We start from the raw sequence: 15010 nt of genomic DNA, 5'->3' as shown, positions 1-15010 counted from the left end.
GTACCTGAGCTTATTAAGAGAAGGGAAGGGACAGAAGGGTCCAGGCAGAGCCCTGGGAGTCAGATGGCTCTGAGCCGCCTCCAGGCCTTGTCGGCACACTAAGGAGACACTGAGTGAAATCCTGAAAAAATCACAGGCCAGACTTGGGACACTTAGAGGCTCACTCTCTCGAGACACAGGTTCTGCTGGGAGAGTGAGAACTGGTGAGAACTGAATTCAGCCCCTGTCAGTGCTGGTACCTCTCCAGGACAGTTCCACTCGTGGTGGTAGGGGCAGCTGAATCACTGTCTCCAGTGCCATTGCTCTGGCTCAGGTTTGAAGGACAGATGTTGCTGACGGAGGCAGAAGGGAATTCTTCCGGGGGCTCATCAGGCCAGCCAAACTGCTCCTTAGTCTTGCCATAGACTTTTACAGCATCGATCATGGTGACACCTGCTGGATCCACCGAGGCCCCAACTGCAGTAAGCAAGAGCAAGCTTTTAGGAAGCACATTCTCTGAAGGGTTACCACCACCACCACCTACAAAGCAAAGACCAGACTAGTTTGGACAAAGTTCCAAGCCTCATCGATTTCACAGGCATAGAGGAACTTTATCTCCTGAGACTTCAGTAGCACTTTCATCTTGTATAGGTGCTGAATACGTGTAGAAACAGTTCCATGGACCAAAAGCCCATGAAGTCTCCTACTCAGAAGAAGAGTCCCCAAACACCAGTGTAGGGATCCTCTGGTGCTATTAGGTTACCGTGTCTCCCAACTCCACCCTCAGGGATCTCTAAACACTCCTTTTGTTCAACGCACAGATCATCATCATGAATGAATACCAAGAGCAACTGTTTCTGGAAGGAAAAGTATCAGACAGGTGGCCAGTAAATGGTAGGGAACGTTGCCCGCCCTATGAAAGGCTCAGGGATGTGTACTCTGAGGGTTTAAAGGCATTGCTAACCATCTCTCAGTGACATGTGCCCTGAGGCCTGCAACTGCGCCTTAAGAAAGCCTTGCAATTTCACATGCTAATCTTGCTGCCTACACACGCAGGCAGCCCCATCTGCAAGGCTACCCAACCCTACAGAAGTGAGCCCTGAAGCAGAGTTTTACCCTGTCTTTACCCTTCCCATTCTCGAGTATATCCCTTTCCTGTAATCTTGTTTCCTTTATATCTCAAACGAAGCTCAAAGTTTCATGATGGCAGAGACCACAGAGCTATCAGTAGAGCAGAGGGTTCCTAGAATACTGGAAAGCCACAGAGAAGTGGCCACCCAGTCAGAATTCATAACGAGAAGGATACAGTCTATGCCAGGGGCTGGGGACTCACTGAAGAGGTTCAGCTTCTTATCGGCCTGCAGGGCTTCTTCTCTGGTGAAGGGGAAGTCAAACCAGCGTGAGCGACTCAGGTTAAGTTGCATGGTTCTGCCAAAGATCTCAATATATGATGGGGCCCGTTCAATTGCCTGGGTCCCAATCTGGATCCGCATGCCTGTCATCACCATAGTGCTGTTGTTGTTACTGATCTCAATGGTGAAGCCACCAGGCTGGAGGGAGAAGAGGCACATATCATACAATTACTGCAAGTTCTTAAGGACAAACTTTCGATCCTTCCTGTGACAGTGACACAATGTGTGATCCTACAAAAGACCTTTATCCTCTTTAACTCCTCAGCACTGACTTCTTTTCTTCCAAGGATGGGAAAACAGAAGCAGGGAGTAGACTCTTCAGTTTCAGGCTTCTTTCTCCCCAGCATTAACCACCTCCTGCTGCCCTGTGCCCAGTAACCCTACTGACAACGTGGGAATAGGAGCCCTTTGGCATGGAAGTGAGAATATTCATTAATTCTAGGGACCATGAAACTAGAATCAAGGGTTAATGACTGTGAGTCTTGCATTCTAAGAGAAGATGTGTCCTCAAACCTTCTAAATGTGTCCTCGAGTCCTTCTACCCAGCGAATGAACCCAGCACGGTGCAGTCAGTCCTCACCTTGGTGTTGGCCACATACATGCCAGTGGAATTCAGCCGGTGCTTTATCTGTTGTGCGTTGTAGACCTGCAGGAGGTCATTACCACCAAACTCCACATCTGTCAGCTGCTGGTTGTGTTCAAAGAAGTCAATGGGGAAGGTCACTTGGCTAGATGTGCGAGTTGCTGTGGAGAACAGCATCAGATTGCCACGGAGCAACATTAGTGCGATCCCCACCACCTCTGTGCTCCTAAGCTCACACGTACTCCCTAATCTTTCTAGGCCAACTCGGGATTATAAGGTTTGCATCAGTATGATGCCTACACGCGGTCAGCTGTCCAACAGTCATCACCCCCAACCACAACACAACCTAGCGGGGCGAAGAAATGTGATGTCAGTATTGGCTACACTTAATAACAACAAGCTCTCTCAGAGCTGGTTTATTTAAAATAAACAAAGGAAACTATTCCTTTATAGGAAGATGAGCTGCATGATTATCTCAAACACAGACTCTAGAACAAATTCCAGATAGTGGGGTGAACCCTGTAAAGATCTTTGCTCAACCCGAGTCACTCACTCCTAAACTCAAGCTTCCACTCCCTGAAGAGTCCTCCTCCATCACTCAGGAGCAAAGACTTCCAGCTCAGACACCTATGACGGCTTCTACACCAGTCGGCGAGAATGAACCAGCCAAAGGATCTACTCCTCAATCAGTTTCACCCTGCACACCACCTCAGGGAAGCCATTTTTCTTAAACCCAGAGAAAACCATCTCAAACCAGGTCCAAGAGAGAATTCTTTCGTGGACACCTAGGAACTGCTGCCTGAAGTGGACAGCCAACAGGTGCTTGCCGTGCACAGAATGCTGAGTGGCCTCCGGAACCCTGACTCTGCTTCTGAGAAACTAGCTAGCACAGTCTCTACCTTTATGAGCCACACAAGCAGGACAGTCCCTGTTTCTTCACGGCTATCTACAACGGTCTACTCTAAGTCCCCGACCCCTACCCGTCTTCTGAGGAGGGGCCTTACTGATGGTAGCTGTTTTGCGCTTTCGAACAGGTTTCATTATGCTGATGACACTGCTGGGCTGCAGGGAGGGCTGAAGCCAGTAGGAGGTGTTCTCCACGTTGGCCATGTAGATGCGCAGGCTGCCATCCTCACACAGCAAGATCATCGTTGTCCGCTGCTGCTCATTGCAGGCTGTGTGCCTGATGGCGACCATGTCCTGGATCTAGGAGGAGGGGACAGAGGAGTGGTAGTTCCCGCACCTACAGATCAGAACCTACAGAAAGAGGCAGAGAAGCAACTGGATTCGTGGTCAACTGAGGGGGTGCTGAGGCTGCCAAAGAAAAGGCATCTAGGAGAAAATTCTTCTATAGGCCTCCACTGAAAGAGCTGGCAAAGTGACATGACATACAAATATAAAAAGAGAGCAGGTTCATAGTCTATTCAAGTGATGGGAGAACGGGGCACTGACCTTTGCTTTGGCAGGAAGAGTCTTAATCTCCTGGATGAGGAAAGTGTCTGGTTTCACCATAACTACCAGGGGCACTCCTGTAGTTTGCTGGACACAACACACCAAGCCAGGGTGGTTCATCACCTCAGACCACTGGCAAAGGGCAGGAGACGTCTTACTGCCACCATTGGAACTACAGACAACAAAAGTGGCCACAGTTAGGGTGTCAATCACCATCTAACAGTTCTTTTCTTGACCTAAAGGCCATCCTCACGAACCACTGGACTCTCAGAGCAATATACCTACCCAAGGACTCAAATTACCCAAGTCTCAGTCTTATTCTAAGCCACATAAATACTCTCATACACCCCAATGTGCGCCCCCAGCAGGAGTCCTGGTTTAGGATCTCAGTCAGCTGCTGGGTTCTACGGTCTGAGGGAATAGGTGGCCCTATGTGCATAAGGCTGTCAACTGCATAGGGCCACGGAGCTGCCAGAGACTGATGACCCATTTTCCTTTTAAGAATTTCCAAGCACATCAAGCTACGTATGAATGGTATCCATTTTATTTCATCTCAAACCGGGTAATTCACAAAATACAGGCCAGAGAGAAAGTGCTTTTCAGTGGCAGATAAGAAAGAAGAGAAGAGACCCTAAAACTTTGCTGCCTCCTCCTTAAATAAAACACTCACTACCTCACACACCCCTGTCACCTAGAAGTCTGATGGCAGCCTCCACCTCCCCAAGCTCCAAGCTCGCCCCATCTGCTGACACCATGTTCTATTTACTGATCAACCCCCCAGGAGGGAAACTTAAAGGGCATCTTAGCAGCACGAGTGTCTAGGAGAAACTTACATTCTCTTCTCAAAACTCAGTAATCAAATTAAAGTCACATTTGCTATCCTGACCCTAGCTTTTCCTTTTGAGTGACAGTGGCTCCCCAAACTACCTGTTACAGCTTGGGGTCTCCACGGTGGGAGACAAACCATGCAGGCCGCCCAACCTACCAACACTGGACACCGCTTGATTTAAAGACACCAAGCAGGGAAGGGCGAGCCCTTGCGAGGGGCGGAGCTCTCCTGCTGAACATGGGCGCTGTGGCAGTTCACCTTTAAGTGCTCATCCCCACCTCTTGATGCTGATGGAGAAGAGCTGCAACACCTCCAGCGTCGTCCTACTGATGGTGGCTGCGAACGACCTGCCCTGACAGTAACTGAAGAACAGCATCTGCAACACGTGCGAGTAGTAGACAGACACACCGCCACCTGCCACCTGGCTGTTACTGTCCTGTCACAACAGAGACACAACATCCGCATTAACTTCTCATGCTACCTGGGCACCAGCTTCTGCTCTGGCTGCTCATTCATTTTACACCATGATTATGGGGTCTCATTCTTAAAGTATGAGATCCCCGCAGGAAACCTTAAAAATACCAAGAGAATACAGGAACTTCAAGTTTAGTCCTAAAGGACTAAAGTTTTTGCTATTAGATAAAAAGTTAGAAGAAAAAAGAGAAACGAACAACAGAAGCCTTGCTAGGCTGATTAAACCTGGCATAGAAGGGAACAGTGCCATGTGCTCTAACCTTCAGGTCCTCGTGGTTTATTTCCAGCACATTAGTGACATAGAAGGGTCCCTGCTGGGCACTGCTGGCCTCTTCCATGAGCTGGGTATAGATGTACCCAGCCGAAGACATTATAACAATGATGTTCTTTCCCTCTTCGTTGAAGAGGAAGGTAACATCTCTTATCTTTGAGCTGGGCAGGAGAAAGTAGAAGGTTGGACTCAAGGCATCAACGGACAGGTCATAAATCTGCAGAACGGAAGGAAGAATGATCAAGTAAGGGAGATCCATTTCAGTCCCATGCCCAAACTATCCTGGTGAACCCACAGAGCTGCAATCAGTGAGGAATGAGCACTCAATCTCCACTCAGCAAGCACCTATAAGTGCTAGACAATGAGCACAAGATGATCAAGTATCTTTTCACTGCCTCTTAGGAATGAGCAGAGGAGAGATACACATCAACGAATTCTATACCAAGTACAGTAATTAACAGCTGTGAATTGGACACAGTGGGTGTTGAACCAGAATCAATTTTCTGCTACCTGCACACAGATAGGTCCTGCTCAACAACATAACAAAAAGCAACAAAATGTTAGGATTTTTCATTTTTAATTTCTAAGAGACGCTAGCACATATAACGGAGATCAGGCATTCTGGATTTAAAAGCAAAACCATTCTAGGATGAGATCATCAAAGGGCTGTAACTATACCTTGACAAAATCTGCAGTGACGATCGCTAGCTCAGTCTGTGAACCAGGTAACCACACGGCTTTGATGATGAAGTTCCCTGTTGCCAACTGGGGGTGCAAAACCAAATGATCCGACACAGAGCCTGAGCTACTGAAGGTCAGCACGTGGCAGTCCTGGACATGGTTGAAGGAACAGAATGGTTAAAAACTGATTTGGAAAGTAGCCTAATTAATTTCAGAGTTCTAATGCTGCCTTTTCTTCCCTAATATTCCCTGCCTCCAGACAGTACTCAGACTGTCTAGTAACATGTTCAAGTGTCAAGAACACACAAAGATTATTTCCAATACAAAAGAAATCTGGAAGATCTGGAAGAAATTCAGAGATTTCTTTTGTGTTCCCAATGGCTTTTAAGTTCTGATCTCAACAATGAATAAGAGAAAGTGGTGCTGAAAACAGGGGAGAGAAGGTGCCTGGGGTCCATAGCTTAACAGAACCAAACCTGGATCAGGATTGTTACCTTCAGCCCACAAACAGCAAGGTAGTCCTCCTTGCACGGATTCCCCGTGAGGCTCAGCACAGTAAAGGGGACTGGGGCAGAAGCCAGGCGGGTCAGAGTCAGCTTCCTTTTGCTGGAATCTGCTTGCTTCAGGAGAGCTGAGAGCTGCAGGACAGTGATCTGCAAAGGAATAATTACCAATTTATTCTTAACCCACATCCTCTCAGAGAACACAGAGCAATAAAAAAACGTTCCTTCACTAGAGCTACTGATTTGGAGGCTTTTTTGGTGGGCAAGTCTCTTAGGAAACTCCAAGACCAATACCAGTCATACATCCCCTGGTTAAAAGAATGGAATGCCTTTCATCTCCTCCTTCTAGAGATGACAAAAGAAACCAACTTCTCTTCGTATAATCAGTTCATAAAATATTTAAACAATTCCCATATACTACTGTCCCTTCTCATTTTCACTGAGAATGTTTTTGAAAGGATTTTAGAGCTATTTTAATCTCTAGTTTGTTTTTCACTTAAGGTGTGATTACAACAACTTTACTGATAATGAAGAAGTCAGAATATAGAAAAGTGTGAGTTAGGATACTCTCCTCCAACCTCTCCTGGTTCTATAAAACACGATAAACTTCCTTGTGCCCTTAGAGGGCTGGGAGGGCAGGAAAGAACTAAATAAGGATCACTGAGCCTTCCTATGAAGACTCTTCTCTCCCCACTTGTGTCCTCAGAGTGGCCAAAATGGGAAAGACTGGGAGCCACGGTGTCCTAGGAAACCACCAGTCGTTACCTTCGCCTAGGGGTTCCCACAAAAGAGTGGGAATTAATTATTTAGACTCTCTGTTCTAGTCACACTGGTCCTAAGTCTAATAAAGTAACTCAGGGTTCAAGTAGAAGTTTGTTGAGCTCTGTCCCTGAAGCTTTGCTGGAACCCAATAGACATTTTCCCTGAGGGCCAATCTGAGTATAGTCATCTATTTGTTTTGCTCTGCACCTAAGACAAACATGACCTCAAATGAAAGGGAAGGAATTGGAAGACCCACCTTGCCTTTCTCATGGCTGACAGCCAAATGCTGGCGGCGCCCATGAGGGGAGGAGAGCACACACATAGCCACCCTCCTGAGCACATGGGCGCTGATTAGCTGTCGAATAGTCTGGCCCTGGTCTCCGCTGTAATTCATCCGAACATTCTCAAAGGCACCTTCCTGGGAACCTAATGTGGGAACCTGGCAAAGAGGGAAGCAGAGAGAGAAGGCAGTAATAAGGCAAAAAAGATCAAGTGGATTCATACACATGCTATTCACGTGACTGAGACACTGCACAATTTAGTTATTCAAAAGCAACGGGACTGGGCTTCCCTGGTGGCGCAGTGGTTAAGAATCCGCCTGCCATGCAGGGGACACAGGTTTGATCCCTGGTCCAGGAAGATCCCACATGCCTCGGAGCAACTAAGCCCATGCGCTACAACTACTGAGCCTGCGCTCTAGAGCCCACGAGCCACAGCTACTGAAGCCCGCACGCCACAACCACTGAAGCCCGTGCGCCTAGAGCCCGAGCTCCGCAACAAGAGAAGCCACGAGAATGAGAAGCCCGCGCACCACAACAAAGAGTAGTCCCCGCTTGCTGCAACCAGAGAAAGCCCGAGCACAGCAACGACAACACAACGCAGCCAAAAATTAATTAATTAAAGCAATGGATTCCAATCTCTAATCCATAGACAGCTAGGTAAATTCATCAAAATTATTGTCAGTCCAATAAGAACAATGCAGTGAATGCTGCATGAAGCTAAATTAATACAAAGTATTCACTTTTTAAAAATGTTAAACGCCTTTTTTTTTTTTGGCTGCGCCACATGGCTTGCAGGATCTTAGTTCCCTGCCCAGGGATTGAACCCAGGCCACAGCAGTGAAAGCGCCAAGTCCTAACCACTGGGCCACCAGGGAATTCCCAATTGTGACTGATGTTTAATAAAATACCAGAATATATGTGTGTGTATTACCAAGTAATTATGTTTCCCTTAAAAGCAGTCACCTTGTGAGATCTATTTGTGTACCTCACTCATTTTCACATTTCCCTTCCGGAAATGCCGACACTTTACTTCCTACTACTTTACACAGCTGCTGAAGACTCCAGGCAGACCACGCCAGGGGTCCTACAGTCAGTGCTAAGCAGCAGGTGTAAAGTGGATAATGACTTACAACTTACAACCCAAGTCATAGGAAGAATTAAAGGAAGATGACCTAAAGGTAATCTATGGCTCTAAGCCGAAGAGGACAAGCATTATTTTTGTAAACAAGGTGAACCTTAGGGGAGAAGATACAATAAGGAGGTATTCTATTTTACATACAGAAGAAATTTCTAACCATTATAATTTCCCCCAAACGTCGTTCCTCACATCCAGGGGTTCACATGCTTATGTGAACTGAAAAGGAAACTTACTCACTGGGTTTGTCCGAATGACCTCTGGATTCCCTTCTCTGGAAGACACACCTCACATGCTGATTTTCACACTGGATGTCACGGTATCTTAAATTCTAAGTTCTGAATATATTCCTCCGAATGTCTAGCACACTTTGGCATCTCAGTCAACGTGCTGGTTCCCACATGCACCTAACTCCCAGACCCTGACACACTCACCATCAGCTGGTCTGTCATCTCAACCACCTTGTCCACTGTGTGCAGCTCCCGGAGGGCCTGCTGAGCCCGGCTGCTGCTCCCCACAGCTGAAGCCTGCTGAAAGTTGGTCTGAATGGCATCCATGAGGAAATTGAGCATGTCTAACACGAGAGGAGCGAAGGAGAAATTGGCCTGAGAAAAATCCAAATACACAAGTGAAAAAAAAAAAAGAGACAGAAAAATAATGGGTCATACTCATCACCACAATCTTGCTAGTAACTACCTACAGAATCCAGAACCCACTTTCCTCACTTCAGTTTGATATTCTAGCCCTCATCTCACTCTCTCCAATAACACTGGATTTGATTCCAGTCAATACGCTATTGTGCTACTAACCTAGAGCAATCTTCCTAAACCAGGGATCCCACGTCGATATCCTACTTGGATAGGTGCTTGAACGCACCCACCATGTATAATTATATGGTGGGTATAATTATACCCACCATGTATAATTAGTTAACTTCTCCCCAATGCATCTAGAATGCCTCTAGTGAAAACTGAGAAAATAATCGCTCAAATCATTTTCTGTATTCTGTGCTTCAGATGAGAAAGCCTGACCAAGAAAGTGTGTTCTAGAGTGTTACATAACTAAAATTTACCCTCCCACAAAATTCCCAAACACTCCTCAGTCATAAATTCTTCCTTATGAAGTAGTGACTGACAACACACACTATTCATATTCCACTGGAAATCAGTAAATTTAGAGAGAGGAGAAAACAACCCCACGCCCACTAGTGGAGTCGTAAGGAGAGCCTGGTGCACTGATCGCTCATGGACCAGCTGGCCAGGCTCTGTGCTCTGGCCCCCATGCTGGACGCCACCGGAGCCCACCTGGTTCTGCAGCTCCTCCCGGCAGCCCTCCACTGTGCGGCACAGGCTGCTCTTCTTGGGCTTCTCTTCATCAGCAACCTTTCCGTCACTGATGGTGACTTTGGCCTTGTCAGCCGGGGAGGTGCTGGTGTGACGCACGAGACTCTCTGAAACTCTGGGTTCACTCTGAAATGCTGACTCCTTCATGGTGGAGCTCATGCCGCTGCTGGGAGTTCGCTTCACTAGAGCCTAGGGACAGAAAACGTCAGAGGCCCCAAGTCTTGCCACAAGCATAGATGAAATACTGCCTAAGATGTTGAAGGAAAATCTGACCCAAAGGAGACACTGGCTAACCATTTAAAGATTATCCAAAAGCCTGAATTCTGATCTTCATTGTATTCACCTAATGTCTGGTACTTTACCCACTCAGAGCAATAGGTCTTGAAATTGTGGAGGGGGTCTTTAAAAAACTGCAAGATCTCTAAGGACATTGCAAGTTCTAATATTCTAAGTGAAGTGCATAGGCCATGACTATATAGCTAATCAATGACAACCAGAACTTAGTCCTAGACCCAGGCCACCATGAAGGTGATATGGGAATTTCCCAGTTTGGCTTAAGCATTTGTGTCACAAGTCACCCTTTATAGCCGAGAGAATGTTCCAATCTCTCACCAGACAGCTGCCATCTTCCTTGGCTCCACAGTCACAGAAGAAGGATCCATACTTGGCATAGGAAATCTCATGATCCTTGTGGCACACCTTGGCACATACTGTACACACACCCACCCCATCAACCATTTTGCAGGTGTGACAGTGGTACCTACGAAGAATGAGAATCAGTCAATGAGCCCAGAAGTCCCAACAATCAAGGCCCAGCAAACCCTCACCTGAAACGAAAAACTTCTCTTACCAATGCTGGTTCATGAATTCTTTCTGAGTGATGGTAAAAGTGCACAATTTATTGCAAAGAGAATCTTCATCCTTCAAAGATAATGAATAGTTTTAATCAGAAATATATCCTTCTACACAGGGACCCATAAAAACACACCCTACGGAGAGTAAACCACTGACTCATAAATGACCAGTAGAAACCTACTCCAACTGGAGATAGCTTGCAGGCTATAAATATGCTGCAATTTCAGGTGAGACCTTAAGGTTTTGTGGCTAAGAAAAAAATAAATCTTATGCTTTCTCTACAAGGAAGCTCACACCATCCCCATGAAGACTCATCTTTGAAACTCCATTTTGGATGCAAAAACCAAGGAACTGTATGACAAGTGCCTCTAGATGGAGGAAGGCATCTGTTTATTAAACAGTCCTTCCCCTAGGAGATTAGAGCCCTACAGCTTGCTCTGCAGGCCTGGAAAGTCAGTCTGGCATTAGTCATGTAAGCTGTGAGAAAGCAACAAGGGCTGGGAAGAGTTCTGAAGCTCCCAGGGGCTAGAGGGAGGGCCAAAGGACTGTTAGTGTGAGCTCTGCAAGTGCCGATCAGCCATGACCATGGTGGTTACTTTACTTACTGAATCCTCAGCCTGGGAGTCTTCCTCTTCCACTGCCAGCTCCTCCACCCAGTCTGAGTCCACTTCAATGGCCCGCTCTTCCCCATCCACTGAGAGGTGACTTGGGCCTTGACCGTTACTCTGGCTCAAGGCATTGGTGACATCAGCCAAGTAAGACATAACATGGCAGGTACACTCCAGGACTACCACATGCTGTAAGAGAAGACCACCACACCACGGAAACCTCAGTTCTCCATATTCGGTTATTATGTAAACTGTGTTTTCTCAAGCTTTTTCCAATAAAGCTCAATATCAAAGGAATAGTATAAAAGCAGAGAAGAAAAACAACATGTTTTAATTATCTATTTCCTCAGCTCGTAGCACTATGACTACATGTAGTTGGTCAATAAACTGTACTGAATCAGTGTGATTCATTCTTTCTTAAGCACAAAGACAACTCTTTAAAAAATTTTATAAAATGAAGTACGATGGAAATCAAGAAAAAAAAGTTAAAATGGAGACAAAAATCATTCAAGAAAAAAATAGACTGAAAAAAAAAAAAAAAATAGACTGATACAAAGAACAGACTGGTGGTGCCAGAGGCAGTGGGTAGGAGGGTGGGCGAAATGGGTGATGGGGGTCAAAAGGTACAAATTTCCAGTTATAAAATAAGTAAGTCATGGGGATGTAATGTCCAACATAGTGACTAGAGTTAATAAATACTATTGTATGCATATCTGAAAGTTATGAAGAGAGTAGGTCTTAAAAGTCCTCATTGCAAGAAAAAACAAATTTTGTTAACTACGTATGGTGATGTATTAACTAGACTTACTGTGATCATTCTGCAATAAAAACAAATATCAAATCATTATGTTGTACATCTGAAACTAATATAATATTCTATGTCAATTACACCTCAAGAAAAAAGAAAAAAAGCTATATTAAAAGTATGAATAAGCTCTCATTGGCTTTTTTCCTGCTGTTACCATTTTTTTTAACCATTAGTGGAAGATATTTAAATTACTGGGTTTTTAATTAATGCAGTAGGGGAGGAATAGCTTCAGAGATCAAGGGAAAATTTTTCCAGCATATCACTGCAGATAGTTCGTGCTTGCCTAAAAAAACCCAAAAGTCTGGCATCAAAGCCTCAGATTTCTAAGTTCCTTCACTCTGCACTCTTAACAGTTCAGTGTGGAAAGGATAAAGATCAGCAAGAAAGCAGGGAGAGATGAATGGTGCTGTGGTGGGTCAGAGGCCAGTTATCTGCTCTTAGCCACTATGTCAAGTTCATGGGTTGGGTGGGGGAAGAAAATGCCTGAATGCAAGATTTCTGCCAGTTTCCACCCTTTTTCTCAGCACAGTGACCTGAACTTTCAGGTAAAGTAAACAATTCTAGCATCTGGACTGGAGCTGAGGAGGGAGACCGTAACTCCGTATAACACTCAGAGCACACAGTTCCAATGCAGGAGCAGGGGACAATTTTCCAGAGCATGCCAATACCTAAAAATAGCAGGAATTCACTGTTTTAAGAAGGACTCTGTTGGATGTCTGCTTACCAGAATATTTCCTTCCTATCACTTCTTGCCACCGAGAAGAGGCCTAAGGGCATGCAGTTAGCAATTACACACTTCCAGGCCTTTGAGATTATAGGCCTTATCCTCTGTAGGCTAGCCAGGGACAGAAACCAACAGGAAGGAGACTTCTACCTGGCCACAAAGATAAGAATCACCACTCCCTGACTGCCGTCACTCCTCACTTGTCTTACCTTTCCATGCATTACATTGGCATTCAGTTTTTCGACCACATTCTTCTGTGACAGGTATTTCTTGCTGTCCCAAAGGAAAAAAAAGGAGGGGGGGGACACACAAAATCATCTAAGGAATCAAAGAAGGGAAGCATCTTCACATATCTCACATCAATTTGTGGACACTGTGAACCAAAGGCATTCTTAGAAAATTATGTGGGTAATCAGAAGTTGGGGGCTCTGTTCCTATCAGTGGCAGGTGGTACACTTTCCCCAAGACTTCTCCCAGGAATAATGAACAGAAAATCCTACTAATAAAATAATGAAGATTAAATCTAAACTGAACAGTTACTGGCTACTCCCTCAATCCCCAATAAAAAAGCAGAGATTCAAATTTCTTTTATACTCACTCTGAGCTACAGAAAATAGCCTGTAATTAATTATCCCCCTTTTCTCTAAGAGCAATGTTGTAACATACAGATGCATTCCTCCAATTTCACCCTCTTACCATCTACTCAGCCAGTCCACAGCAGCATTATGAAGCTGAAGATGGCCAGCACCTTGACCTGCACTGGCCAGGGTAGCCATCACAACCATGAGTTCAGGGAAACCAGTCCCATCACCATTGGCCAGCATCTCTGTTGCCATGGGGATCAGGGTGCCCAACAGCACAGCACACACACCTTCCCCGACTTGGCTGATAGAAAAGAAATAGGAAGTTGGTAAGTAATCAACAGGAATCTGACTGTACACTTCTAAATTTATAAGAGTTAATTAAGGAGTTTAAATTTAAACATTAAATGCATGGCCATACACAGTAAGCCCAGTTGTGGACTTGGGCTACTAAAGCACAAAACATTCATCCCCGTTACAACTGACATGCCAAGTCACTGCAAAAGTTTTTCCATGGGAAAAATCAAGAAGAGCCACTAGATTCCTTGAGTCTACTGAGAGGGAGCTATGAAATCACTGAAAATGTTCACAACTGATTCCTGAAAGAAAGACAGCGGCATGATCTCACCTTACTCCTGGGGCCGTTAGAACATGTGAAATAAATGCAGGTGCCCTACCTGTTTTCCCGAACAATGTACGTGGTCAACAACTGTAGAAGCTGCCTGTTCTCCTGGATCACATCCAGCTGATCGGAATCTTTGGGGGGCGATGCAGTCATGCGGGTGAGCCAGGCCTGGAGACGCACAGGCTCCACGCAAGCCAGTTGTGCCAGGGAACCACAGAGATGCAGAAGGCTCGGGTTAGGGCTCTTCTCAGCTGGAGACAGACCGAGAGGCGAAGGTCAGTGAAGGAGGGCAGGGGGAAAGGAAGGAAGGCGCAGACTGTGAGCCTGGAAAGGGGGAAAGGCTCCAAGGAAGTTTTCGACTTCCTTCCAAACTATCTCTGAGGGATTCTCTCCACATGTTAGCATTTTCATGCCATAGTTATACTTGGGCAGAAGATAGGCACAGTCATTAGCTGGACATCAAAGTTCCCTTAAGAAGATTACTAAAAGCTGTCACTCACTCAGCTGGAAGAGTTTGGTGAAGAATTTCAAAACTCGGTTACAGAATTTAGCAGAGAGGTTCTCATTGGCTGTTGCCATCATGACCTGCACAAGTTCTCCACTGAAAGGCAAGAGGGTAAAAATGGAAGAATCACATTAAGCTTCACATAAAATTAGGCATCCGTTTCTATTTCTTCACAATCTCATCCCCTCTAGGGGAACTGGTCATTTGTGAGTCAACAATGCCAGGTGTTCATGAAATCAACCCCCTCCACCAATAACCTCAAGGAGTCAGCAGTTAACTGAAGTCCTCCCAGAGGTACAAACACCTAAGCAGGCTTTTGACTTCCCTGAGAAAGAACACCCAAGTCAACAAAGACAGGTCCCTACTTCCAGGAGATATTCAAAAATGTTCACTGAGGAGAACAAAATATAGCTCACCTGTCAGAGAAAAATTCCTCCATAGCTTTACGAGCCTGACTGCTTTCCAGTTGCTTTTCCAAATATTGGAGACATTCTTCTAAGATGGATTCATCCAGTCCACTGAAAATCCAAAAGAAAAATTAACTACCAGAAACAAGGGCTGTTTCAATGTCCTGCTAATCCTGACCTTTAAAAATCCAA

At 45.6% G+C, this 15010-nt stretch overlaps 1 protein-coding gene across 3 annotated transcripts in view; it reads right to left on the bottom strand.

The window, feature by feature from the left end:
* The window catches only part of UBR4 (ubiquitin protein ligase E3 component n-recognin 4), a gene marked incomplete at its 5' end in the record, with an annotated part of 127807 nt that overhangs the window by 73691 nt on the left and 39106 nt on the right, over positions 1-15010 (bottom strand). For all 3 annotated transcript variants that reach the window (XM_082680317.1, XM_082680318.1, XM_082680319.1), the window contains 20 exons: positions 240-456; positions 1313-1529; positions 1972-2135; positions 2979-3180; positions 3427-3598; positions 4534-4691; positions 4990-5217; positions 5679-5831; positions 6176-6334; positions 7203-7385; positions 8797-8967; positions 9667-9894; positions 10318-10465; positions 10556-10626; positions 11166-11357; positions 12910-12973; positions 13397-13585; positions 13959-14157; positions 14407-14507; positions 14828-14929. In XM_082680317.1, the coding sequence (XP_082536443.1) occupies positions 240-456; positions 1313-1529; positions 1972-2135; positions 2979-3180; positions 3427-3598; positions 4534-4691; positions 4990-5217; positions 5679-5831; positions 6176-6334; positions 7203-7385; positions 8797-8967; positions 9667-9894; positions 10318-10465; positions 10556-10626; positions 11166-11357; positions 12910-12973; positions 13397-13585; positions 13959-14157; positions 14407-14507; positions 14828-14929 (3318 nt within the window). The remainder of the gene's footprint in view (positions 1-239; positions 457-1312; positions 1530-1971; positions 2136-2978; positions 3181-3426; positions 3599-4533; positions 4692-4989; positions 5218-5678; positions 5832-6175; positions 6335-7202; positions 7386-8796; positions 8968-9666; positions 9895-10317; positions 10466-10555; positions 10627-11165; positions 11358-12909; positions 12974-13396; positions 13586-13958; positions 14158-14406; positions 14508-14827; positions 14930-15010) is intronic.

This window comes from Grampus griseus (genome assembly GCF_964374135.1).
Source record: "Grampus griseus genome assembly, chromosome: 1".
Lineage (NCBI taxonomy): Eukaryota > Metazoa > Chordata > Mammalia > Artiodactyla > Delphinidae > Grampus > Grampus griseus.
The sequence above is the reverse complement of the archived record's forward strand: the minus strand, read 5'-3'. Positions and strand labels throughout refer to the sequence as shown.